This window comes from Ptychodera flava, assembly GCF_041260155.1.
Source record: "Ptychodera flava strain L36383 chromosome 3 unlocalized genomic scaffold, AS_Pfla_20210202 Scaffold_25__1_contigs__length_14229661_pilon, whole genome shotgun sequence".
Lineage (NCBI taxonomy): Eukaryota > Metazoa > Hemichordata > Enteropneusta > Ptychoderidae > Ptychodera > Ptychodera flava.
The window spans coordinates 5,987,386-6,014,463 of record NW_027248279.1 but is presented as its reverse complement, the minus strand read 5'-3'; the positions used below and the strand labels follow the sequence as shown (position 1 = coordinate 6,014,463).

The following is a 27,078-nucleotide window of genomic DNA, read 5'->3' as shown; positions in this document are numbered from 1 at the left end:
GCGGAGAGCTGCGAGTGCAAATGTCACTATAATAAATATCCATACCATACCATACTTGAGGGGCGTTTTTGTAGTAGTATGCACCGTGAAAGTCAAAGACCAAATCAAGAACAAAAATTATTGGTCACTGCACAAACTTGTTACTAGAGGAACAAATTACACAATATTTATTGACATTTGAATTCAAAATGGTCACCATTCCTGTTTAAACTCATATAGGGAAATATTAAACCAAGTGGAACAAGTTTTTCTTACTCCAAGAGCTTTACAAAAGAATTGTAAAAATTTGAAAGACCGAATATCTGTCCCTGAGATGCATCTACCTTAATTTAAAAGCTGTTGTGATATCTAATATGATAAAGTAGACATAATTTAGAATATAGAATGCAGAATGTAATACAGAAAATATAACGCACAATTTATGTGCATCTCTAAACATTTTACTTGATATAAAAGATAAACAAAGAAATGCATATTTAAAAATATTCATAAGAAGTCAAAATGATAAGGTTAACATTAGAAAATTCTGTAACGTTGTATTTACATTGTCATCAGAATATAACTTGACCAAAAATGAGTATGGCATCGTCAATAACTACTTTCACAATTGAGAATAAGTGCACAAATTATATAATGGAATATAAATTTCATAATCCCTAGATTTTATTAATCTTATTATTAGTGTGTTGGTTATCCTGTACCTAATACTTCTAATCTGACCTTTTTAAGTCTGAAGATCCTAAAGCTACATGTTGGAGAATGAGAATGATTATAATCATTCTCATTCTTAGGATGGGAATTGATTCTGTTTTTCTTTTTCCACATAAACCATAGTAAAAAACCTAGTATTTGAATAGTGAATAATTATATTTGTGACTCTTGAAAAAACTAGTATCGGTAAACTTAAGTGTCATGAGACAGAAACCCATTAAAACTGACACTTGAGTATACATTTGAAATTTGGGTTTCTCCGGGTTGCAACTTAATCCCTGTACATTTTTTTGTGGAAAACTGCACACGTAGGTTGCGTGTAAACGGTGTTAATATTTAGCCTCAATGACTTTTCTTTGCATTATGACATGGGAAATTAGTAATTCTTAACATGAGAGAAGAAATACAGGTTTTGCTGTCTCATTTTGTAATTCAGTGATATATTATGTTTCTTACGTTGATGATGATTTAAATCTTTCTTTCGTTTATATTTGCTTCCACAATGATCACACTTAAATGATGCTTCATCATTATTATGTACAACTTGGTGTTCCTTCAGATTTTGTTTTGTTTTGAATGTTTTATTGCATATGTCACATACTATTTGTATTGACGGACCATGTTCTGATTTGATGTGCCTTGTCAGGTTTCTTTTCAGTGTATATGAGGCATCACATTGATCACATTGGTGTGGCTTGATGTTAGGATCTCTGTGTAAATTCATGTGGTCTTCAAGTTCATCATTAGACATAAATGTTTTGTCACAAATAGTACAAACATGAGAGCTGCTAGGCTTGGTATTCAGGTTAGCTGCTGACAGTTGTGACGTTGAATCGTTTATCCTTGATTGACTTCCAATGTCTCTTTGTGGAGTGTCAGTTCCATGATAGATGACATGCTGTAAAGGTAATACATGAGACCAATCATGACTGTTTGTATGTCAAATCACGGAACGCTGATATTAAGATCAAAAATACCAAAGTTATAGTAACACTGTGTAATGCTGGGCTGACATTTTACAGTTAAGTTATTACAGGTAAAAAGCAGTAAATCTCTGATCATATCTAAGGATTGTCACACAGTACAGACATTCACCTGTATGAATATAAAGATGTGTCCAATTTCAGTATTTTATAGAACGTGTACATTAATACATTAACAACTTTCCATAGGCAGTGAATACGTAATGAAAGCAATGAATATTCCCAAATCTCTACTCCTGATTTATTTTTTACAATTACAGCTACAACAGATGTTAATTGTTTGGCAAATGGGCTACTTGGGCGATGTTAAAATGATATAATTTTCTGTGTGTTCAACTTATCCAACAACAAACACTTACTGACTCATTTTGAACATTTAAACCTGTCTGCACATTGGAAGCAGTGTGGGTTGCAGTGATGGCTCCAGGTACATTTGTAATATTCTCTTCCATGTTTGATGTTACACCTGTAGTGAACAAATTTAAAATTGTTTATGTTTCAGTTAATTGAGAAAATTCACCGGCATTAATGAAGTACACAAAATAAAAATCAAACTAATTTGTTTGGACAAACCCATTTGACAATGTTTGATTATGTTATGAAATCACAGTCATCATGAAATGATATCATCAGATTATCTTGAAAAGGAAAATTTTCGGTCTAAAATGGTGAAATGAGTTTCTTAGGTAGGCAGCATGGGATTAGCAGTCTAATTTGAAGGTGAAATTTGATGAACATAATTCATTTGATAAATGGTTGTCATCTTTCAGCCATTTATGCAACGTTTAATTGCGTTCATAAAGTTAGTATTAGATGAGTGATAGTGAGTATGTGAGTGCGAGTGTTCACAAACTCTAAAATGTGTGTAGGGGTGGCAGTCTAACAACTTAACTTACTTATTGAACTACTCTTTTTTAAGGTCACTGTGGTAATTTTTGTTGGTGGTTTTGATTACGATATTTTCACTAGGTGACTGGGTGATGTAGGTTGTGAGTTCAAATCTGATCGAAAATTTACTGCATGATAGCATGATAGAAGTAACAAGGGTTTACAGAGTGTTATTCTTTGCATTCAGTGCCACACAAACCCTTCCCTTGTTATGTGAACATCATAAAAGACTTTCTATGGAGTGAATTTACTTTGGCATTTAAATTAAATAACTTAGAGTATCTGATGGTGACAAGTATGATGTTCATTCTTAAAGGGACAAACATTTATACTGTTAAAACGATGAAAAAAGGAATAGTGTTGGAGTAGCTGTTTTTTATTCTTTACTCTAAGACTCTTCTATAATATTCATACCTGAGTCTTCCAAGCCCTGATTATTATCAGGAGTAATACCAGTAGCTTGCAACAGCAAGTCCATCATAGAAATTTGCCTGTAAGGAAAGAAGAATGGAAAAGCCTATTATAGGCATGAATTTCTTGTGTGCCAATGATCTGAACCAAATACTCTCTTACTATATCTAGTTGATGTGGATTGATAGCCCACAGAAATATAATACTTTTAAAACCCACTTACTGATACATACACCTAACATTGGATAACAATGCAGACCTAAATCGAGCCAAATATTATGGTACACATTGGTTGTATAACCTTTCAATTCAAATAAGTTTGATGCAATATTGAAACTGAAACTTGAACCACATTATCATCGCATGACGCAAATGATCAAATATTTCTTGTATCTTTTTGAATTTCGGAACTTACCACTTTTCGTCTGCTTATCTAGATCTAAATAGGTCTTCCCAGTGACAACTCTTTCGGTGTTAGAACCACTGCTTCTTGGCTGGTGCTGCTCAACCGTTTGAGTGAGTGGACCATTGGAAATTACATGTGTCACTGATTCATTTTGAAGTTGACTGTGCACGTGATATGACTGATTCTGAGCTCTGGAAAGTAATTGCAGTTTATAAAAATGACAACAATAAAACATATTGGTATTGTTGGCATAACACACTTAATAAAATACATTTCAACTAGCGCAACAGAAAGCTGAAAGTGTCTCAGACCATCATATCTCAAATAGTATTGATTAGATGTCATATACAAGATCCTCATGGTATAAACACAGAATAAAAAGGAAGAAAACACAAGACAATGAGGAATATGACAAAATACATCATGATAAATCCTTACAGAAAGATAACTCAAAAATGTTGTCAATTTCAAGTACCAATAATCTTTTCTTAAAGCTGTATGTAAAATATGACTGATAATTGTTTGTAGTTTTGCAGAAGTTATCAACTCTTATCGAAGTGCATCATGGGTGGAGGTAACATTTAAAATGCTTATGGACTTTGCGACCATGAATGGTATATATACAGTTTATTGAGTGGTTCTGTATTGATAAATGATGGCTATAGGCGTCAACTGTGCCTTCTTATGCAGTACAAACAGTGTTAACTGGTAACAGTTCAACTGTACAATTTTGAATTATAAGGAATATGTACTTGCTTGATGTCTAATTGCTCTAATAATGTAAAGTGAAATAGACATCTTGATATATTTCTCATTAAGCACACTTACATTTTCTCTCTTTCCACTAACATAGGTGTCTGCACTGTAACAGAAGGGCTTGGACCAGGTGGTATTGGAGTATGTAACTGACTGGGTACAGTTGCTAGGTTTTCAAATCATTCAAAAAAAATGAAATAGAATGTTGAGGTGTTAAAAAAAGTAATTTTAATGTTAGTATAATTGTGACATTTGAAGATTCATTTAAATGAAATGTTCACTTCTAATTTTAAATCACTTTTTTACTTTGACTTATCCTTCCCCTCTCATTTGACAAAGTTTGTGCTTCATACATCTAATTATACTTTAAGTAGAAAGACTGAAATACTATAATTTGAACACAGCTCAAACATTGGCATTTATATCAAAATTTACTTGTATGTGATTGAATATTTCCTTGTTCAATACCTTCAACTGCATATGGTAAGACAGAATTGTTACCTATTCAGAAGTAAAATTTGGTATAGGCTATGTGAACATCATATGGGTAATATCCATTGAATGACAACATGCAAAGAGAAGTCCATTTGATAAATGTCTGAATTTTTGTAAGCATCTTGCTACGAATAAGCATCAAATTTAATTCACTTTTTGATATTGAGATCTAACCCCAAAGTCACTAAGATGAGCATTACCTGAATTTGTGTAATCATTCATATTTAAATACTGGCTGGGATTGGTATCTGTCATTGAGACAGTGTTATTAACTCTTGGCCGTTTTTCTCTTTCATTGTGCATTTCTATTAATGGATGGTTACTTTCAGAAGGTGGCAAGGTAGCTTCCGTTAGCTTCAATGACCCATCATGTGAACGCTTTAGATGTGGCTGACTCTGTGTAGAGCTGATTCTAGTATAGAACAAAAAAAATGTAAAATAATGCTACATTTCTTAATAGTTAGGAGTACTGTTCATACATCTTCAAAGATAAGTGGAAACACCTTCATATCAACATTCATGGTATTTAGGGTTTACGAAAAAATGTATGCTAAGCAAACATCAACCTATTCCTCAATTGAAGATGACAAATGTGTGATAACCTTGTTGCAAAAGACATAAATGTATACACCATGAAATGGCAAACTTACAAATTTGGTATTGCCAATGGAGGGCTGAGGGAGCAGCATGGCAGTAGTAATGGTTGATGGAAAGGAACCATATCCCAGATCCAGGACTTGGTTTTGATATTGGTTAGTATAAGCTGCAATGCAATATGACAATTTAAAAGAAAATAAGTAACATATCTACACACAGCAATAAAATATGTTTATCAACGAAGTATTCTACTTCCATTGAACAAAATAGTGATAGGGTGGTGTCTAAACTGGATCACCACAATTACACTCAACATTGTCTTAACTGGATCATCACAGTTACACTCAAACACTGTCTAAACTGGATCACCACCGTTACACTCAAACACTATCTAAACTGGATCACCACAGTTACACTCCCACACTGTCTAAACAGGATCATCACATTTACACTCACACATTGTCAAAACTGGATCATCATAGTTACACTCAAACACTGTCTAAACTGGATCATCACAGTTACACTCAAACACTCTCTAAACTGGATCACCACAGTTACACTCAAACACTGTCTAAACTGGATCATCACAGTTACACTCAAACACTGTCTAAACTGGATCATCACAGTTATACTCACACACTGTCTAAACTGGATCATCACAGTTACACTCAAACACTGTCTAAACTGGATCATCACAGTTACACTCAAATACTGTCTAAACTGGATCATCACAGTTATACTAACATTCTCTCTAACTGGATCATCACAGTTACACTCGATACTCTCTAAACTGGATCATCACTGTTACACTCACATACTGTCTAAACTGGATCACCATATTTAACTCACACACTGTCTAAACTGGATCAACACAATTACACCTCAAACATTGTCTATACTGATCATTACAGTTACACTCAAACACTGTCTAAACTGGATCATCACGTTACACTCATCTCATGAACATGATTCTGTCAGACTTTATTTCAAACAACAGCAAGATGACATGCTAATGCAATAATAAGGTGATTTACGTCACATTAAATGATTTAATATTCCTCTTATCTTTACACATTATTTCTGCTCTGACTAACACTTATCAACGATGATACATACCTGGTATAAACTGCTGTGGAGCTGCAACATAAGTTTCAATAGTTCTGTCACTTGGCTGAGGTTGTGAAATAGAAAACGATGACAGTTGGTTTGAACTTTGGATTGGTATTCCTGGTTGAATGCCTGCATTTGTTGGATAACTCGTACTGTTGAACATCTGGAAGTGGAATGCAGTTGGATATGTAAGATCAATGCTCTCTTGAGTTGAAACATTATGTTTGTCAAAACTGAATGGAAGACAAGTGTGCAAACATAGGATATCCAGTTAAATCGGAAATAATGGGAGGCATTATAAAAGGTTGCTGAACCTGGTTATTTGCCCCTATTGCAGGTCTTGGTAGCAGCGACTGATCATTGAATGGTTGACGATTCAGACCCATAACCTGACTGATGCTATCTCCATGTTGACTTGTCCCTGGGTCAGTTGATACTTGCATTCGTGTTGATGGTAATGTTTGAAGGTGACCTGGAATTGAAAAAGGGAGGAGAATCCTCTTTTACAAATACAAAATACAAGCCATACAAGTCATGTAAATTTTGTTTGTTTCAGTTTGCATTCAAATGCTCAAGAGTTACTCGGTCAAGTTTTCAGGCAATGGCTGTAACACAGGGAGGAAGAAATAAAATGAACATGAGAAATGGAAAATATCACCTTCATTCTTCCCTATATTGACCTGTTGAGGCAAAATTGATTTTGGATTGAACTACACACCAGTTGATTATCAATAGTCAATGCATCCTTTAGAAGTTAAAGATAGAAACTTACATTGGGATGTGAATGTGCCGAAGCAAACCATAAATAAACCAATGCAAGTCAGGACATTTCAACATTTGAAGTCTAGTTTATAAATATATAATTGCTTATTCGATATGTCTATTAACACAAGAATGGCTTTTGTGATATGCAAGACATTTTAGAATAGTTACCATATCAACTTACATTTCCAGTATGATTTTCATTAAGGATAAAGTAATGCGTTGCTAAGGTTTCGTCATTAAGGTTAACTTTGTTCTAAAGTTTTGATACTCTAGCAATGTCTTAGCTAATGCTCTGACTTTGACAAGAAAAGTTACTTGCAAAATGCAGAGAAAGATAACCCATTTATCACTTTGGTGTCAGGACATGCTAGAAGTGTAGTCACATGCAGAACTATACTTGAAGGAAATTTGTAGAAAGTTTTAAGGGCAAAGGATGGTAGTGGAACATCACTGTTACTCCATATCTCCAACTACAATCAGCAATGCCAATGGTTGAGATCTACATTCCTTACATTGACTGTATTTCAATCTATCAACATTTGCCGTTGCCATGGCTTATACGACTTACAAACTGACAACAAACAAAGCAATTTTTTGTTATAATTCAACAACATTAGAACAAATTAGCATATTCACAAACTGCTGACGTGTCATGTCAAGGTGCGGTACAATTCAAAATTCTGAAGACACATGCCTGAGATTTTGGAGATTATACATTCATAATTCACAATGATGAGGAAAAATCATACAATACAAAAATTTAATATAATTTACAATCTGAACAACGAAGAATGCTAATCAGTGGAAGCAAAGTTCTATTTTTTGAGAGTTGGCCCAACATCTCTACCCTCCACCACCAAGGAATGTAGAGAAGTGATGGTTAGATCACATTCCAATGGAGATACTCTGAAGGTAGAATATGATGTGTTGCACAAATTAATGCAGAATACAGCAAAGAATTTCATACGGTAACCAAAATGCTAAAAAGTATAGTAAACTACAATTGCTCTGTTCATTTCTGCAAGACTCTGGGATCATCTTAAGAGGAATGGTGGAGTAGGTGTACAGATCCTTACCCATTGTATAAACAAATTCTCATATTTAATGTGCTCTCCTCGTAACCAGAAGGATAAAATCATGTAAACAAGGGATTACTGTTATTGAGATGTACTAGGCTAACAGAGACAAAATGTTACCAAATAAAGAGCAGCTGTTCTGGTCTGACACTGTGGGTGGTTGTCTGACTTTGATATTAAAAGCAAAGACATGAGGAGTATTACCTGTTAAATTTTGTGGATTTTCTTGATTGCCCGGAGGTACTGACTGATAATTGCTATCTTGATAGACTCCAAAACTAGTAGGCTGTGATGTGAATGTTGAACATGAAGTTGTAACTGGCAGTGTACATGTCTGAAAAAGTATACAATGTTACATATTTCAATTAAGCTCTTGATATGAACATATGCATGTAGTTATGTCTGGATGGCATTGACATCCATTGTTTCTCTAAGTATACCATTTTGGAAAGCCAGTTAATTGCCAAAGACTTATCACCAAGTGTTTTTACTACCGGTAGCCATGGCTGTACCATCCATGGAATAATGCAATATTGTGGTAGACTACCGGTAATTCGATGAACGCACATTCAACACATGGCTGGTAAATTTGTCAAGTCCGATACAAGAACTTTCCCTGGGAAAGGTTAATCAGCATGCCATCATGCAAATGTGTCAGGCCTCAGATCCCTGGCTTCTTGAGATTTGTATTCTCCAACTGTCTTAACACTCCCCTATTACCCTTAAGATGAATCCTGTACAACAAATACCCGGCTTGCTGGACAAAATCTATTTGCAGTGTTTCTCATGTAGACGGCAAATCCAAGGTAGGAAAATACATCAAATGTCAATGTTGCAATGAGGTGTAAAATGTGAAGAGGTGTTTTGCTAATGTTCCTGGCAATAGATTGAAAATATGGAACTACTTTCACAAAGTTCAAATTTTGATAGCAGAATAAAGATAGCAGACTTATTTTGGCAACAGGCCAAGTGATCTGTAATTTTTGTGCTAAGATGCCTTCATACATGAATAAATAAAGACTCTGTAGGATAATTATCCTTGTGTGGAAAAAATGGAGAAATTTATTTACCTCATCATCTTCAGGCTGGTTACTTTGAAGCAATATGCTGACAACTTGACTGTGTCCATGTCTTGATGCCAAATTCAGGGCATTGTTTTTGTCCTGGAAAAGGTATTTGAAATCAATACTTATTATGTATATTGGAGCTTGACTGTACCATAGAATATTTGCTAGAGCTTGTCTAAAATTTCCAAGAAGTTTATTGAATAATTATGGGATGACACTACAAGATTAATATATATTATTCCTTTATTTACCTGTCCGAAATACACTTCTTACTCGAAACTGCTCATATGTTAATGTTGGTAACATTGCATCGTGGGAGAGAGAGGCAGCTTTTTTTAAATTTGTTTAATTTGTTCAGTATCAAATTGAAAATGTAGTTTGGGAAAACTCCAAAATTGATGATGTTTATGGTGCATATCTGGATGTTTACCATAAATATCATGGCTGATATCTATATCAGATGATGTCTATTATAGATACCTAGAAATTTACATGTAACTACTCTTACGACGACAAATTTGAAATTTTACAGCAAACACCACCGGATATGAACAATGTTGACAGGAACATATAACACATACTCTTGCACATTCTCTCTCTCCCCTAACCAAATTATTTCATTGACTAATTCATCACTAATACTACTTCACCTTATCGACTGCATCTTTATCTATGCCCTCCTTACAAAGAAAGCTGACAATTTCTGAGTATCCCTTAAGAGCCGCAAGATGAAGGGCATTTCTCTCATCCTAGTATATGAACAAAGAAATAGCATCAACTAATTACAAAGAGAAAACTGGAGAATTGTGGTCAGGTTGCTTAAGTTATTGTCATCTATAGTGTTTATAGTATTTATCAACATTTTCTGAATATTCTACTTATTGCAAAAATTGAATTTTCAACTAAACCTGATATATTCTCTGTCATTATGCTTTTTCATCTACTGAGCACATAAACCAGTATAGGTTGACAGTCACTAATGATGAAAATGTTTTTGTCAGTGGGATCTTTGTCGATTCCATTGTCACACAAATGCTCAGCAGAAATATTCAGGTGACCTTTAATGAATGCAAGGTAAAAGGATGTTGGATTTCCCATTGAGTGTTTAGAAATTGGATGTTTCTTGAATGAAAACAAAGATGTGGAGAAATCTATGCACAAATGTGCCTCCACGTCTGATTATTCATGGTGAAATTATCGCTCTTTTTCAGATTATTTTCACTGCTACCAAACATTTTAAGTTGTGGTTTTCCATTTACCTTATCAACAATACCTTTATCTACTCCTTTCTCACATAGAGCCTTTACGACATCAAGGTGTTCATGAAACGCAGCAAGGTGTAGAGCACTTCTCTGGTCCTTGTGTATGAAATGATAACAGAACAACAAGGTGATGAAAAGAAGACAAAAATAGGCATTTAAGACACTACAATAGTGATTGCTCACATTGTCTAGAATTTGGCCAGTTTATAGCCGTCTCTGTGTTCATTGAGATTACTTCAGAAATAACTGGTACTATGGTCTATGAAATGTTCTGAATGATTTTCCAGGTTCATGCTATTTATGTTGGTTTCTGTCAGCAAGGCAACCTATTTCATCTAGAATATGAAGTTTGATACTCAAGACAGAGGCTGAGATCTATGGTTTGATATCCAGTGACTTGATATATTGATTGTTGAGTTATTAATTGCTGTGAAAGTATTTTGTTTGAAGTTCAAACAATTCAGTCTGAAAAATCCAAATGAAAGTTCAACTTAAAGGTTAAAAGCTATATATCATTACTTTCTATCTCAGTATTTGCAGGTGTAACTTGTGCTGAAAATATCTGTTTTACCTAGACTGCGGCATTCAAGAAAATGCCATTCTCAAAGAGATCATGTACATTTACAGCATCATGACAAATAGTTGTCAGTGTTAAAGATTTCACTACATTTATGCTTTACCGATTTTTTTCTCTCTGGTTATACATGCGCTGCTTATCTATTTATAGTCGCGCCAGCAGCTTACTGACTACGCATGCGCTTATTCATAATATACTATGCAAGTAACCGGAAGTGTACCCTTCTTTTGTGTGCGCCGCCATGTTTTTTTCTCGAGTACTCGTAAATAAACAAATACGAAACAAATTACTATTATATAACATGCCTTTTATAAAATATACCTCTTTTATTAGCCAGTACATGTTATTATGCACCTTGTCGCTGATACAAAATATCGTTAATATAGATAAAGGGGGACAACTGTCATGCATATGAACGGGGGCATACGCAAAGAATGCTGGGATTGAATTACAGAAGAGCGCCCCCTGTGTCAATAATTAGAATCAAAAATTGCCAGTTTTTAGACGGAACGCTACAGTTTTCAGCTTGCAAGTGGAAGGTGGGCAGTGCGGTTTACCATTGCAATGATAATGATTGCATAATACGTCCCTTGTTTAACGCAATAGGCTGTTATCATTGTAAAAGTTGCCAATTTTTGTCCAACATTTTTACACGCTACAGAAAATCTATACCTGCCCTGCTGCAGGGTTTGACGTCGTGTACGTACGTGAACTGCTTTCATCAGAGGGAAACTGGGCATAGTTGTCATATAAACGTTTATGAAGTAACAATTAGAGTTTATCATGAATCAATATAAATAACATTGCCAATCTTAACCCCTGGCGCGACACCAAGGGCTGAGCCCTATATAATATTAGAAAATGATGTCAAATAGTGAAAATGCACCGTTACTGAATAAACAAACATACCTTGTCAGTGGCATTCAAGCCAATGCCCTTATCACAGAGATACTCAGTGATGCTGAGGAAACCTTTAATTGCTGCAAGGTGAAGTGCTGTTCGATTGTTCTAGAGTGTATGGAGTAAGAAGAGAAAGTTGTTGCATCAAAATACATCAAAATCAACATTTCCGAATATTCAACTATAAGCACTGTGACTGTCATGTAATTTATAAACTCCAATGGTGAGTTATCTATGAATGACTGTGCCTACACATGTGATGACAAGTATATAGTAAACTTATTTCTATTTTAAAGTTGAATTTTGAATGTTATCTTAAATAATATCAAAATCTAAGTTCCATTTTCTTAGGTACCCTGTCAACAACTCCGTATCTCCTCCTTTCTAACACAGACTGTTGACAAAGTCTAATGTCTATTAATAGCAGGATGATGATAAGCAGTTGTTTTCTTTTTGTTTATACAAAATGAGAATAGAAGTTAAGGTGATAAAATGATGACTAAGGTTAAAAGGAACTGAAGACACAGTAATACATCAATGTATATGAGGTGTTGATCTCCTTATATCAAGGCATGTAAATAGTGCGTGTGCAATACTACTAATGTATCTTGCCTGCGGTAATTATGTTATCTTGATGTCATTATAAGGGAGATATTCAGAAATACTGCTGTAAACATTATTCGCTGTAAGGCGAACGGTAGATTGATTGTCCTTGTAAAAGTATGATATTGGAGTGGTTACTATATGAAAATAACATTACTGAATATTGGCATTAATCATTGAAGTGTTTCTTCATCCAAAATATTGTCAAGGAGTACCATAATCTCTGCATGACTATGCTAACAGATCTGATGGTTCTGTACATGTTGAAATTCTCTCTCCTTTTGGAATAGTGTCATTACTAAATCAAACTAAAGTTCCATAGTTCCCCAACTTACCTTATCAACTGCATCTTTATGGGCTCCTTTCTCAATCAGAATTTTGACAACTTCTAAGTGCCCGTGAATTGTAGCAAGGTGTAAAGCTGTTCTTTTGTCCTGTTTGTGTACAATATGTGAAGAGAAAATAAGATGATTAAATTACCTATACATGTAGAATAAGAAGGCAACCTACTGCAAAAGTGATTATTGTATTTATTAAGCAAATGCCATTATGATCACAGACATTTGGGCAATTTACAATCATGTATTCCATGAGATCAAATGATTCATCACTCATTGATAGAAAATATGGTCTATGCAAACATTCTGGATTATTTTTTTGGTTCTTGTCCTTTATTTCACTCTTTTTTCAACAATTCTATTCGAATTGTATCAGTTTACAAAAGTAAGTTAGACAGTAATGACAAGGGATTCAGATATCTAATGTAGAATTAATATATTTGTTGTTTGAAACTTTAAAACCATCCAATCAAACAATTTCAAAGAAATGTATATTTTAAGCTGGAAAGATTGGTTGCATACATGAACATACATCTGCGATTTTGCTGAAAGTTCAGACATTAACTTGTGTCTTACATTCCTGTCAATATAATTTTTACATGTCATTGAGATAAACCTTCCAGTGATGAGCAAGGCAGTTCGATTATCGTAATGTGCAGAGGAATGGATGTTTAAAGTGTCAACAATGACAACAATTAATCAAACACAACATTAATGATAACTATTTCCTTGTGTATATCAACATTGTAACATTAAATTGGCACAGGTTGTCATTTATTGTAACATCAAATGGATCAAGATTTCTCAAATGGTTGACAAAGTTTTAGGGCCTGGAGTACTTTCCACATAATTCCCAATACATAAACTTTGGAGTCTTCAAAAATTAGAGAAATATGGGATATTAAATATGCCTACAAAAACACAAATATGAACAACTGGGATATAATTATGCCAACAGAAACAAAAATAGGAACGAAAGCTTCTTGCTGTTTCTTGAAAATCTATGGGATTTACATTTTTTCCCTAGAAATTCAGATCGACATTGTGCACAGAGTCTCCTTCAGCCGATAAAGTGATAGTATATTAGTAATGTGTATGAAGAGATATAAACTAGCAATCAATCACTCTCTGTAATAAGGCTATTGGTATCAAGAGGCATTCAAAGTAAAGAGTTGTAATTGGAAGTCAAAGGGTAATAAAATTCGAGGTGCTGATGACTCGTGATGGCATTAAACTTAGGTAAGGTGAAGACATTACTCTGCTACTATCATCAAGAATTAGTCCTGTAAATGATATTGTAGAATAACAAAATATTGTTTGGTAGTGAGCATACATGATAAAAAGAGAGGAATCATTATTTGGACCATCCATGTATATTTTGGAAAACTATAATGACATGTAGAATACTAGTCTTTTTCAAACTTAACAACAATACAGAATATGGTGGACAATACGGTAACATTAGTCATTAAGCCTCAAAACATTACATTGTTAAAGGAATGCAAGTAGGTCACACTGAATCCTATGAACTAAAAAGAGCTAATTGCCAAAATAACATTTGTTCATTGTTTTATCCTTTTTATGTGGCCAAACATTAAAATCATCACAATCAAGATTAGTACAAACAGCTACCTGTGAGTAAAAATAGACCAAAAACTAAAAAAAGATTAGTGATCACAAAAGAATCACGGTAGAAATTCAACTCCTATTTAGAGAAATGTCCAATTATGAAAAGTCTTACACTCTATCTCTTTAACCAAACAGAAAGACATGTCAGATATACTGACCAGGGCTGAAAACGGCAAGAATTAACCAATACCATGAGGACCGTCTACTGCCATCAGGCATCTTTTGAGTGTGCCAACCAACATCACAAAAGTCAACGATGACACAATATTGAACACAATATCAACTACACGGATGCTTTGCAGAACAACACAGATAAACTGCTAAAGTTTGATCTCATTTTCAGGCATGTACATTTAGCAGCGACAGGAGTATATTATTTCTGACAGCAGCAATGATACTTTTTCAGTTTTGAAACACACAAGAAGAAAGGATTGTACATTATTCCATTGCCATGATAGTTTGCATGATTTTCAGGGAAACTGAAGCTTCTAATGGCGTGTATTTTGCACACAAGGAGGCTTACAGATTGCTTAATTGTACAACTTTCAAGCTTATAGGGTACTGCACTTTGACGTTTGCTGCTAATATTGATTCTGACATAAAACAGCACACTATTGAAAATAATCAAAATTGTATTATATAGTTCAATATAAGTACCGGTAGTTTGTGTCACACAATTGATGAATACATTTTGTGCAATTTTCTTTCAATGAAATCGAATATCAACATAAATCAGCTTGCACCAATTTTCTTTAAAGAGTTAAATATTTAAACATAATGCAGTCATTGCAAGCTAACTGACACACTGTTGGTATCCCTTGTGGCTACGGTAATTTGATCAATTATTTATCCAACTGTGGATGTTATGACAAAACATAGCACCAATCATGCGTTTGTATCAACACTGAGGGATATCATTCATTCACTGCCATAGAAAATGTTTAAACCAATGTCTGCATTGCTGTGAATGGTGTCGGCTTATTACTTGCTCAATTTGATTCAAAGTAGCCAGTTGACTTGACCTCCAACAACTATGATGATATATCTTCATTATTCGACAAAATTAATAAATGGCTGATATAATTTCTATGATTCAATATATTGACCGCATAAATTGACCAATGAATTCACCTCTGTTATGTTTTAGAATAAAGAAGAATACTAAAAAAATTTGATTTACTCATATTGACACTTTTAAAATAGTGAGTCAACTGTTTTCAAAAATTTATATAAAACCAAATTGATTTAGAAAGAATCTCACATAAAAATATGGGAAACTGACATTTACATTGGCTGTAAAACGAGCAAATATTGAATGACTTGAATTAATATTTTTAAATATCAACAGCATATGTAATTGAGAACACCACTTACCTTATCAACAATATCTTTTCGCACAGAAGAGGTCTGATACGGCCAATAAGGAGAGTTCTGAAACAGCCCAGTGACAACCTCTGAATGTCCTTTGATGGAAGCAAGGTGAAGTGCAGTTCGATTGTCCTAATAAGTTCAAAGTGGGAAAATTAAGTTATAAAAAACTGTGAAGACACTTTCAAGCTACTACTGTATTATTAATTAAAGAACATAAACAGAGCTGGTAATCCTCAGAATCTCTACTTAACAAATTTAAACAAAGTAGCAGGTAATGTTTTACAGTAATACATGTAATGGACACCATTTTCATGAATTGACCTAAAATCACCAGCAGAATTTTACAATGTCACAAGTACATCACATTTGATTAAAAGATGAAGATAGAAATAGTATTCAGACTGACCAAATCATCTATCTTTAGCACTGAGGAAAATGCATCCCTCTTTTTGGAAGGAGAATTATCTGAAGCGCACACTGTATCTTCAAACCAAAAAATGTGCCGTGATAGTTAAAAAACCACGCTTTTACATTTGACATGGATGCAATCTCCATTTATGCTATATGTAAGTGGAGATCACGCCATAGTGCAACCAAGCAACGAATGACAGACGGCCCCTTCAATACTTATTACTACGTTGATGCTAAAACTCGAGAGAATACACAATGAGTTGTAAATTCATTACATCCTATCTCTTTTTTTATACTTAGAACACTCTGACAATTAGAGAAAGGAAATTCCATGTTTTAGCACAGGTTAACTGGGCTGGTATACCTGTATTAACAAGTCATCGTTGATGACACAGTCCCCACTTTTTAATTTTTAATTTGATTACAAGTCCTTGGAGAGTGAGGATAGAGTCCTGTTCATTAACTGGGTCTGTGATTAAAAATACTGCGATACAGATGAGGCTTAATGGCCGAGAATGAGTTGCATGGTGGTGAAAACGTAAAACCACTCTGGGTTGCCGCCCTAATTACAAAAGGTCATTTAAATGCATGAATAAGCAATTATTTGACAAGACGTTCGCAGACTTTTTTCATTCTACCGGTATTACATGTATTTATTTATTATTTATTATTTTATTAAACCTTGTTTAACGAGGGTAGCCTGGTAAGCTTCAGTAAAGATGCTTATCTTCCCCAGGGCCCTCAAATGAACATACAAACTGATACAAAGCAGAACAACATGAAACATGACAAACAAAGCTAGAACAATACAATGCACAGAAAAAAGTGGCCAGGAGTCACCACCTGCACACAGGAGGGAAAAAAAATGCACAATCACACTAGATAACAAAAACAAATTTAACAAGAAAACTAAAACTTACAAACACAAAAAATTATACCCAATAAGCTTTCAGGTAGGCAGTTTTAAAACTGCTTAATGAGTTACTAGATCTTATATTTAAATCGACATTATTCCACTGATTGGCACTATTTACAGTAAAGCCTTTTCGATAAAAATCCGTATTGTTGCAGGAACCACTAACAATTTTTGCATCTTGGATCTTGTAACTCTTTTGTGATCAATTTCGGTGAAAAGACTTGTCATATATTGTGGTGCAAGATTATTTAAACATTTAAAAACCATACAAACATTCTTATAAACTATCTATCTGCTAATGGCATTATATGCATTGTTTTAAAAAAATGCTCGGTCGAAGCATTATACCTTGCATCACACATCACTCTGATAGCACGTTTCTGAATCTTATGCAACCTTTTCATAAACGGTGATGCTCCCCATAAATGACAACAGTAATCCAAGTGTGGTAAAATATAGCTATTATAAAATAGTTTTCTTGTATTCATTGGTAAAAACTGTCTTATTCTCTTGAGCAAAGCAATATTACTATTTACTTTTTTAAAAATCTTGTCACAGTGCTGCTTCCATGACAGATTTTCATCGACAAGCGTACCAAGAATCTTTTCACAGTGTACTGCTTGCAATTCCGTTTCACCAAGATTACAGTCTAAAGTTTGTTTATTCAAATGTCTACGTCTTTGATGCGTTGTTACAATCATTGTCTTTGTCTTGTCACAATTGATGGCCATTCTATTATTCTCACACCAATTATGAATATTATTTAAGTCATAGTTCAAGTTTGTCTCAATTTTTTGAGACTTTGGCACTGGTGGTTATGGTTGAATCATCTGCGTACAAGTCGATGTTATTATGATATGAAGTGGCATATCGTTTACGTAAATGATGAACAATAGAGACCCAAGTATGCTACTTTTTGGAACGCCAGTCAAATTATGTTGCTTTGTAGAGTAAAAATTTCTAAATTGAACCAATTGCATGCGATTTTGTAGGTAAGATTTAAACCACCGAAGAGATTTACCATCACACCTGTAAATTGATAAATTTTCTTACAATACACTATGATCAACCAGATCAAAAGCTTTCGTAAGATCCAAAAACACTACCCCATTAATATTTCCATTATCCATAGCTTTTAGCCACAAGTTGCTAAGTTTAATCAAGGCTGTTTCGCACGAATGGTGCTCTCTAAATCCTGATTGAGAATTGTTCAATAGCGGCTTGATATGCTTGCACAACTGAATGTGCACATGCTTTTCAATAATTTTGGAGACAATTGGTAGTATTGAAACTGTCTGTAGTTACAAAGGTCTTGTTTTGAACCAGCCTTGAACAAGGGAACAACTCGGGCTACTTACCATTGATCAGGAAATATACCAGCTTTTGTACTAAGATTGAAAATTTTGCATAGTGAGGGGGCAATGATAGTAGCAGATAATTTAAGCATTTTAGCACTCAGATTGTCTAATCTAGTCGCCTTGTTATTGCACAATTCCTTCAAACACCTAGTTACAAATTTGTGTTTTATATATGTTATTTCAAAATTATTTACTTGATGAAAGTGTTGATATACATGATGATTTAACTTCATATGTTTGTCATCCATACTTTGATTATTAATATTATCAGAAGAGACATAATTCTTTGAAACATTTACAAAAAAGTCATTAAATGCATTTGCAATGGCCTCAGGGTCAGTAAGTTCTGTGTTGTTTACTTTTAATATAACTTTTTACACCTGTTAACTCTCTTAAATACTTCCAAAGCTTATCGGTGTTGTGTTTGTTTTCTTCTATAAGTGTTTTGTAGTAATCTTTCTTTGATGATTTAATAAGCTTATTCACCCTATTTCTCCACATCTTATACTCATCATACTTCTTTTGAGACTTAGCCTTGTCACGCTGTTGAATGGCCTGAACAATATCCTCTGTGAGCCATTCAGGTTGCACCGCCCTTTTAACCCTTTTCTCTTTCCAAGGGGCGTGCTTGTCAAAAACATCCTGGTATACTAGACTATCGTTTGGGTCATCATAAATATCCAACACAGACCACGGTATTTCCTCTAAATCTACAAGGAAATTTGCTCAAAATTCTTGTAACATCTATATTTAATGGTAAGAGGATTAGCCTTACATGAAAAATTATGTTTCCTAACTATACTAATCGGGTAGTGGTCACTAAGACCATAGACTTTAACACTTACACACCGTACATTATTGACATTATTGACATATATGTGATCAAGTAATGTCCTAGATGTTTCCGTAACCCTTGTTGGCTGTGTTATTAATTGAGTAAATTGAAAAGAAATGATCAAATCCTCCCATTGCGGATGTTTATCTATACCATTCATTAAATCGAATCCCCTAAAATATAAATCTCTTTGACTTAACTATCAGCCGTTCCTAACTGCTTTTCAAAAATTGCATCCACCAATTTAAATTGTGATATTGGGGTCTATACACCACTGCAATGAGTAAACCTTTTGTTCTTGGGTAATTGACTTCCATCCATAGAACCTCTATCTGGTCGTCCTGGAGATCAGGTCGTGGAATATGAGGTACTGAATCTTTAATGTAAGCAGCCACTCCTCCGTGCATCTTGTTATCTGACCGATCACGTCTGACTATGTCATAGCCGGCAATTGACACACTTGCATCAGAATGGGATTCAGTTAGCCCGGTTTCACTGATACCAAATATATCTGAATCAATTTTAGAATCTTCGGGGTAGCAGTTCCGTAGCTGGTCAAGCTTGCCATCCTGGAGGCCTTGTACATTCCAGTGGCTGATCTTCAAACCAGCTGGAAGGTCTCTTGTCAGGCCCTTAGCAATATGAGTGTTTCCATTATAAGAATGAGCTCCTGAGTTACACAATAGGTAGTCATACGGAACAGTATTTTGATTTAATGTTACCATAGATTGCTCCAACTTTGGGATATAGAATGTTCCCACAAGAAACTGCTTGGCTATAATGCCAGTGGTGATTGGTGATTGCTGCAATTTCTGGGTATAGCTTGAGAAGTGATTGACCATTGTGTATCATTACTAGCAGGTTGATTTGAATGTGTTAACCAATCAGAAGTGGAGTTCTCTGTAGCATTCCACTGCACAAGTTGAATTGTAATACTTAGCAAAACTGCCACAAGCAGAATGTCTACAACAGTACTGTCACCTGGTCTGCTGCTTTTGTTTCTCTGTCTTCTACGCATTCTCCTTAGTTGAAATAAACCAATCACGACTCTATGCTGCACACTAGTGTGACCATGTAGTCAATTACTGATGCAAACAGATGGTTCGACCATAACAGGCAATTATGCAGTAGAACATTCGATGAAATTACAGGCAGTGAGGAAAAACATGGACAACGGATATCATTTGAAGAATCTTGCATGTGCCAGAGAAGAAGACCAGTAATATTGAAATTGTCCTAGTCGTTTTACCATGAAGTACTTGGATGTGTTATACTGCCAATGGTTGTTAAAAAAACGTAAAATCTGCGACCGGAACACAACAAAACAGCAATTTCTGTGAGCAAGATGAACAGAGTACTTCACTTCTTGATTTTCGGCTGCGGAAGTGTAATCTTCGCAATCCTGACCATCTATGATATTGTAGAGTGTGCAGATGTACCTCGTGGCAAAGTTTCTGAAATGGTGTCAAGGGTAATTTACCACACATCAAGGGTCTTATTCACAGCCTGTCTGATGAGATTCATTTTCGTTTTCCAGGGCACCATCTTTCAAAATAGGACAAGGTTTCGGTATGCGATATTATTTTTGATAGCGGCAAATGTGCTACTGTGGGTCGCTAATTTCGTTATTTAATACGGCTCCCATGTCAACTCCGAAGATCATAACACGAACTTTAACTGTGCAAACTCAGACGAACTGCCTCGTCTATCAACGAAGGCGGGAGTCGACTTACTAAATCATTCTGAGGAAGACCTACACTTAAATTGGAGTATAACACTGACAGATTATCAGCTGTACCACATTTTAGTTTGTGCCTCTGGATATTCACCATAAAAACAAAAAGTCATTATGTATGCAAATTAGCAATTATTTAAACGACACTGTTAAGTGTCACTAAATTGTTTTACAGCACTGTGAGATCAACATCTGTACTACGTTTCATAAAGTTTGATTTTAGGATTTCTGGGCATATCACGCCAATTAAAAAGTTCATTGGTTATGCAAATTCAAAATATATTAATATGGCAATGATAAATGTCTTTATTCACTGTTAAAGCAATGTAAGCTCAACATCTGTACCAAGTTTCATGATTTGACCTTCAGGAAATTCTAGCACAGCTGAACTATCAATTAAGGGAGCCGTCATTATTTATGGCCTGGGGGGGTCGGAGGAATCTGAGGGGGGGTCACTCAAAAAATCGAAAGCTACAAGGGGGGTTGCTCAAAAGTGGAGAACAAGAAAGGGGGCTACTCAATTTTGTTGACATGTATTGAAGCATTTAGTGGAGTTACGAATTAATACAACAATAATAGTAAAGATATGTATATTCATACCCGGTATTTGTGTACACACACACACACACACACACACACACATAATATATATATATATATATATATATATATATATATATATATATATATATATATATATATATATATATATAAATCATAATACAGGTGGTTTCAAGTAGAAACTAAAATCTCATTACACTATGTGTTTCACGTTATTGTGATCTTCAGACGAGAATGATCAGCTATTTGACGTGGCAAGCATTATGTTAGAGGCTAGTACTGAGTACATTTTCAGTATTTCCTGATTAAAGATTGATATACTTGCCTGATCATTAATGAGAACCGTCTGCTTTCTATATTCTACATTGTATAGGTTACCGATAGGGGAAAATGTGTAAAGCAAGCTTATTCTGATGCTATAACGTTTAAAACCAGTTGAATGCCTTGACAACAAACCCATCTTTTATTGCAGGAAAATAATAATAAATAACAAATGTGAATAAATGTATGTCTGTCGCTATTTTTTCGGTTTCAAAAAATATAGTTGAAATCAGTGAACTGCAATATAAGTTTTGGAATACTGTCTCAGATTTATTTTCCTTTGAGTTTTTTATACGAAAAAAATACTCCCCAAGTGCCAACAAATAACACCATTTTAACCTCTATTTTTCAAAAGCTCCAATGGCAGGAGGGGGGACACCCCCCTCCTGACCTCCCCCCCGCGACCGCTTATGTGGTCTCTTGCTTTTGCACCACATCTTACCCCTCTTGAAAAAAAATCCTACAGAATAACTGCATGTCACCAGAGCACTGGATACAGACCTGTACATCAGCCCCTGCCACAGCAATTGGAACCTCCTTCCGACAAAGACCTATACCACAGGGTTTAATCAGGGTCTGTACAGGGCCTGTAGCAGCAGCAATCCATTTTACTGTATAGATATTTAACTTTCCCAATTTTTTGGGGGGAGGGGGGGTCACTCAAATTTTCTGTAGCAGAGAGGGGGGGGTTACTCAAACACGTCATGGTTGGCAGGGGGGGGGGGGTTACTCGAAATTTTGGAGTTTCGAAAGCAATTCCTCCGACCCCCCCCCCAGGCCGTAAATAATGACGGCTCCCTAACACTGCTTGATATCACTGTAACAATGTTCATTGAATGCCTTTACAGCAAACATAAGGACATAATTTAGTGATCCCTGGTGCGATATGTTCACGTCTGCTATAACTTGATGAGTTGCTTTTATAATGAAGTCAATGCTGACAATCATGCTGTTTTGATAGCCAAATATGGTGTCATTTTATTGATATCCACTATTTTAAAAAGCTGTCATACCTTAATATTCTACATGGTGCGTGTCATGCGTACTACACTGCACACGCTACGCAATGCAACATGCTGGCCAATATTATGTGCATCATGTAACTCTTTGGGCAAAAATCTTTGACACCAAAATTTGAGTAAACTTTATCACAGAGATTATCAACAGTTCTGAAAAAATTAGGCGTGGAATATTAGGATTATACTTTTCCAAGCACATGCTAGAGGGTCTATGGGGATTATAATGCTGGTAGTTTAGCATTCCTGAATGCAGAGATATCAGTTCTGACATCATGTTAAATTAAATACTTTTGAGAGTGTCAAAGACAAGTAACTTTTATTCAGTATTTTAGTTTGAAACCCTCCTATAAGTGTAAGTAATGATTAGATTTCCCTTTGTCAATTGTTTGGTTATTGACCAAAGGAAAGACTACAGGTAGGTAATGCTTGAGCCAATGATGGCAATCTTGCTGATAATACATCAAATTTACAATTTCATTCAAAATTTTTTTCAGAAATAGGTGGGTCTTGCAACTAACCATACAATGTAGGTTGATTCATAGACCAGGTCAGCAGACATAGGTCATCAAAATTTTATCGCAGTTTTTTTTCACTTTATTTTCTTTCTGTATGTCAGAGACTCACACTGTATATATAAAATATTTAATATAGATGATTTTTTTGTCAAAACACGTACACAAGGCATTAGTTTCCGATTCAAGGAAATATCTCTGGAGTCACAGTCAAAAAATAACTTTGCAAGAGATCCATTGAACAATGATAATCACACAGGTGAAGTAACAAAACTCCATTATCTATCCTTAGTATTTGCTTTATGACCCTATTGTGCAGTTCATATCAACCAGCTGTATCCAGACCTTGTGACAAAAATGCTCTGTTTGAAATGTCCTTTGGCAATGTGGGTCATCTTTCTCAAACTCAGTTTAATATATATTGAACAAGTCATCGTTGATGACACAGTCCCCACTTGTTAATGGGTACTTTGATTACAAGTCCTCAGAGAGGATAGAGTCCTCTTCATTAATTAGGTCTGTGATAAAAATACTTTGATACAGATGGCACTCAATGGCCAAGAATGAGTTCCATGGTGATGAAAACATAAAACCAATGTAGGCCACCATCCTAAAGTTCATAAAATGAGTCAACTAGGAATTAATCAACAGGGTGTTGCAAAAATTTTTTGCATACAATCCTAATACTTAATAGATTATCACTGGTACCATATTTCATGAAGTTTGACGCAGTATTTACAACAAACTATGAGATCAACATCTGTATCAAGTTTCATCAAATTTGACGTTGTATTAATTTGTGGGTATAAATTAATTAAAATGACACTGATAAATGTCTTTTTCAATGTTAAAGCAATGTGACCTTAACATCTGTGCAAAGTTTCATGAAATTTGGTGCAGTATTTCTTGACATATCAGCCTACTTACAAAACTTCAATAATTGACATGTTACTGCTACATGACGTGAAACAAATTGAAGAGCATATGTGTGAAATAGGTCAATGTCCTTGTACCAACTTTGAATGATACTGGTGGAAATATGTCTGAGTTATGGCTCTGTACATTAGAAAATTGTAACAAAATCACTGCCATGCAGCGATATTTGATCTTACTGTTTAAAAAATCAACATGTACCGTATATGTATTACATAAGTCAATGTCCATGTACCAACTTTGAATAGGATCAGTTGAGACTTGCCAGAGTTATGGCTCTCGACATGAAACAACCATAACAAAATTGCCATCATGTGGCCATATTTGACCACCTTGTGAAACCAATCGACATACATATGTATAAATAAGTCAATGTCCTTGTACCAACTTTGAATAAATTCGCTGGATACACGTCTGAGTTATGGTTCCGGACATGAAAAATCGGAAAAAAAATGGCCACACGGCGGCCATATTGGATTGTATCACAAAACAAATCAATGTGCATATGTATGACATAGGTCAATGTCCTTGCACTAAGTTTGAATAAAATTGGTGAATAAAATCGTACGTGTCCAAAGGACATGAACAAATTGTAACAAAATGGCTGCCATGCAGCCATGTTGGATCATATCATGAAACAAATTGACGTACATATGTATGACATAGGTTAATGTCATTGTACAAACTTTGAATAAAATCGGTTGAGATATGCCTGAGTATTGTGGCTCTGTACATGAAAAAATCGTAACAAAATGGCCACACGGCAGCCATATTGGATCATATCACAAAACAAATTGACATGCATATCTATGACATTGGTCAATATCCTTGTACCAACTTTGAAAAAAATCGGTTGAAACATGTCTGAGTTATGGCTCTGTACATGACAAAATCATAATAAAATGGCTGCCTAGCGGCCATATTGGATTGTATCACAAAACAAATTGACGTGCATATGTATCACATAGGTCAATGTCCTTGTACCAACTTTGAATAAAATCGGTTGAGATATGTTTGAGTTATGGCTCTGTACATGAAAAAATTGTAACAAAATGGCCACACGGCAGCCATATTGGATCGTATCACAAAACAAATTGACATGCATATCTATTACAGTGGTCAATATCCTTGTACCAACTTTGAAAAAATCGGTTGAAACATGTCTGACTTATGGCTCTGTACATGAAAAATCGTAATAAAATGGCCGCCTGGCAGCCATATGGATTGTATCACAAAACAAAGTGACGTGCATATCTATGACATTGGTCAATGTCCTTGTACCAACTTTGAATAAGTTCAGTTGAAACATGTCTGAGTTATGGCTTTGTACATGAAAAAATCGTAATAAAACGGCCGCCTGGCAGCCATATTGGATCGTATCACAAAACAAATCGACATGCATATCTATGACATTGGTCAATGTCCTTGTACCAACTTTGAATAAATTCAGTTGAAACATGTCTGAGTTATGGCTTTGTACATGAAAAAATCGTAATAAAATGGCCGCCTGGCAGCCATATTGGATCGTATCACAAAACAAATCGACATGCATATCTATGACATTGGTCAATGTCCTTGTACCAACTTTGAATAAAATCGGTTGAAACATGTCTGAGTTATGGCTTTGTACATGAAAAAATCGTAATAAAATGGCCGCCTGGCGGCCATATTGGATTGTATCACAAAACAAATCGACGTGCATCTGTATGACATATGAAGTAATCCTTGTACCAAGTTTGAATGAAATCGCTCCTTGCATTTTTTGAGATATCTGCGTGAACGGACGGACGGACGCACACACGCACGCACGGACGGACGGACGCACGCACGCACGGACGCACGCACGGACATGACCAAACCTATAAGTCCCCCCGGACGGTGTCCGTGGGGACTAACAAGTCATTGACAAAGACATAGTCCCCACTTGTAATAGGAGTATTAGTCTTGATGGGGCAGGGAAATGTGGTCATTAAGAAGTATCACTGGAGTGTATATGTTGAGATCTATGGGCACATAGGTCTATGTCGTTGTTCCCAATTTGAAACACATGAGGCATGTCTAAGTTATGGTTCTAAATCGGGAAAAAAGATCAGACCTCTAACTGTATTGGCCAGCCAAGAAATACATATGCGCATAATAATGAGGTACAAGATGTGACATCTTAAGGTCTAATACCCTATCAGAATTGGAGGGTATAGATATAAAGGACATAGCACTTGTGGTTACGTATTTATCGACATAAACGTATATTTTAGGTCAAAGGTCGCTGAGAGAAGACCATCCAAGTTGCTGGTAACTTTTCTAAACCTTGAAAAGTGTGTAATTTACAGCACTGACTAAGATCGGCTTTCAATTCAATTAATGTTTGAATTTGTAATATAATTGATAACTTTTCACAAATAATCTTGAAAGTAAATTTTAAGAATTAAATTCTTCAGAAGTAAATAAAATTGAATGAGCCTTCAGCAAACAAAGTGTCTCAGTGCACAAATGAAGGTGAATTGTGGGTAACCTCACAAACTGTGCCCTAAA

General features: G+C 35.1%; 1 protein-coding gene across 1 annotated transcript in view; it reads right to left on the bottom strand.

The window, feature by feature from the left end:
- Positions 1-499: 499 nt before the first annotated feature.
- The window catches only part of LOC139125597 (serine/threonine-protein phosphatase 6 regulatory ankyrin repeat subunit A-like), a 123,821-nt gene continuing 97,242 nt past the window's right edge, over positions 500-27,078 (bottom strand). Inside the window, exons 19-33 of the mRNA XM_070691695.1 lie at positions 15,949-16,074; positions 12,943-13,041; positions 12,014-12,112; positions 10,525-10,623; positions 9,916-10,014; positions 9,269-9,361; positions 8,403-8,484; positions 6,672-6,829; positions 6,364-6,520; positions 5,301-5,413; positions 4,851-5,062; positions 4,222-4,321; positions 3,337-3,590; positions 2,054-2,160; positions 500-1,609 (exon numbers count right to left, since the gene is read on the bottom strand). Of these exons, the coding sequence (XP_070547796.1) occupies positions 5,018-5,062; positions 5,301-5,413; positions 6,364-6,520; positions 6,672-6,829; positions 8,403-8,484; positions 9,269-9,361; positions 9,916-10,014; positions 10,525-10,623; positions 12,014-12,112; positions 12,943-13,041; positions 15,949-16,074 (1,170 nt within the window). The 3' untranslated portion in view covers positions 500-1,609; positions 2,054-2,160; positions 3,337-3,590; positions 4,222-4,321; positions 4,851-5,017. The remainder of the gene's footprint in view (positions 1,610-2,053; positions 2,161-3,336; positions 3,591-4,221; positions 4,322-4,850; positions 5,063-5,300; positions 5,414-6,363; positions 6,521-6,671; positions 6,830-8,402; positions 8,485-9,268; positions 9,362-9,915; positions 10,015-10,524; positions 10,624-12,013; positions 12,113-12,942; positions 13,042-15,948; positions 16,075-27,078) is intronic.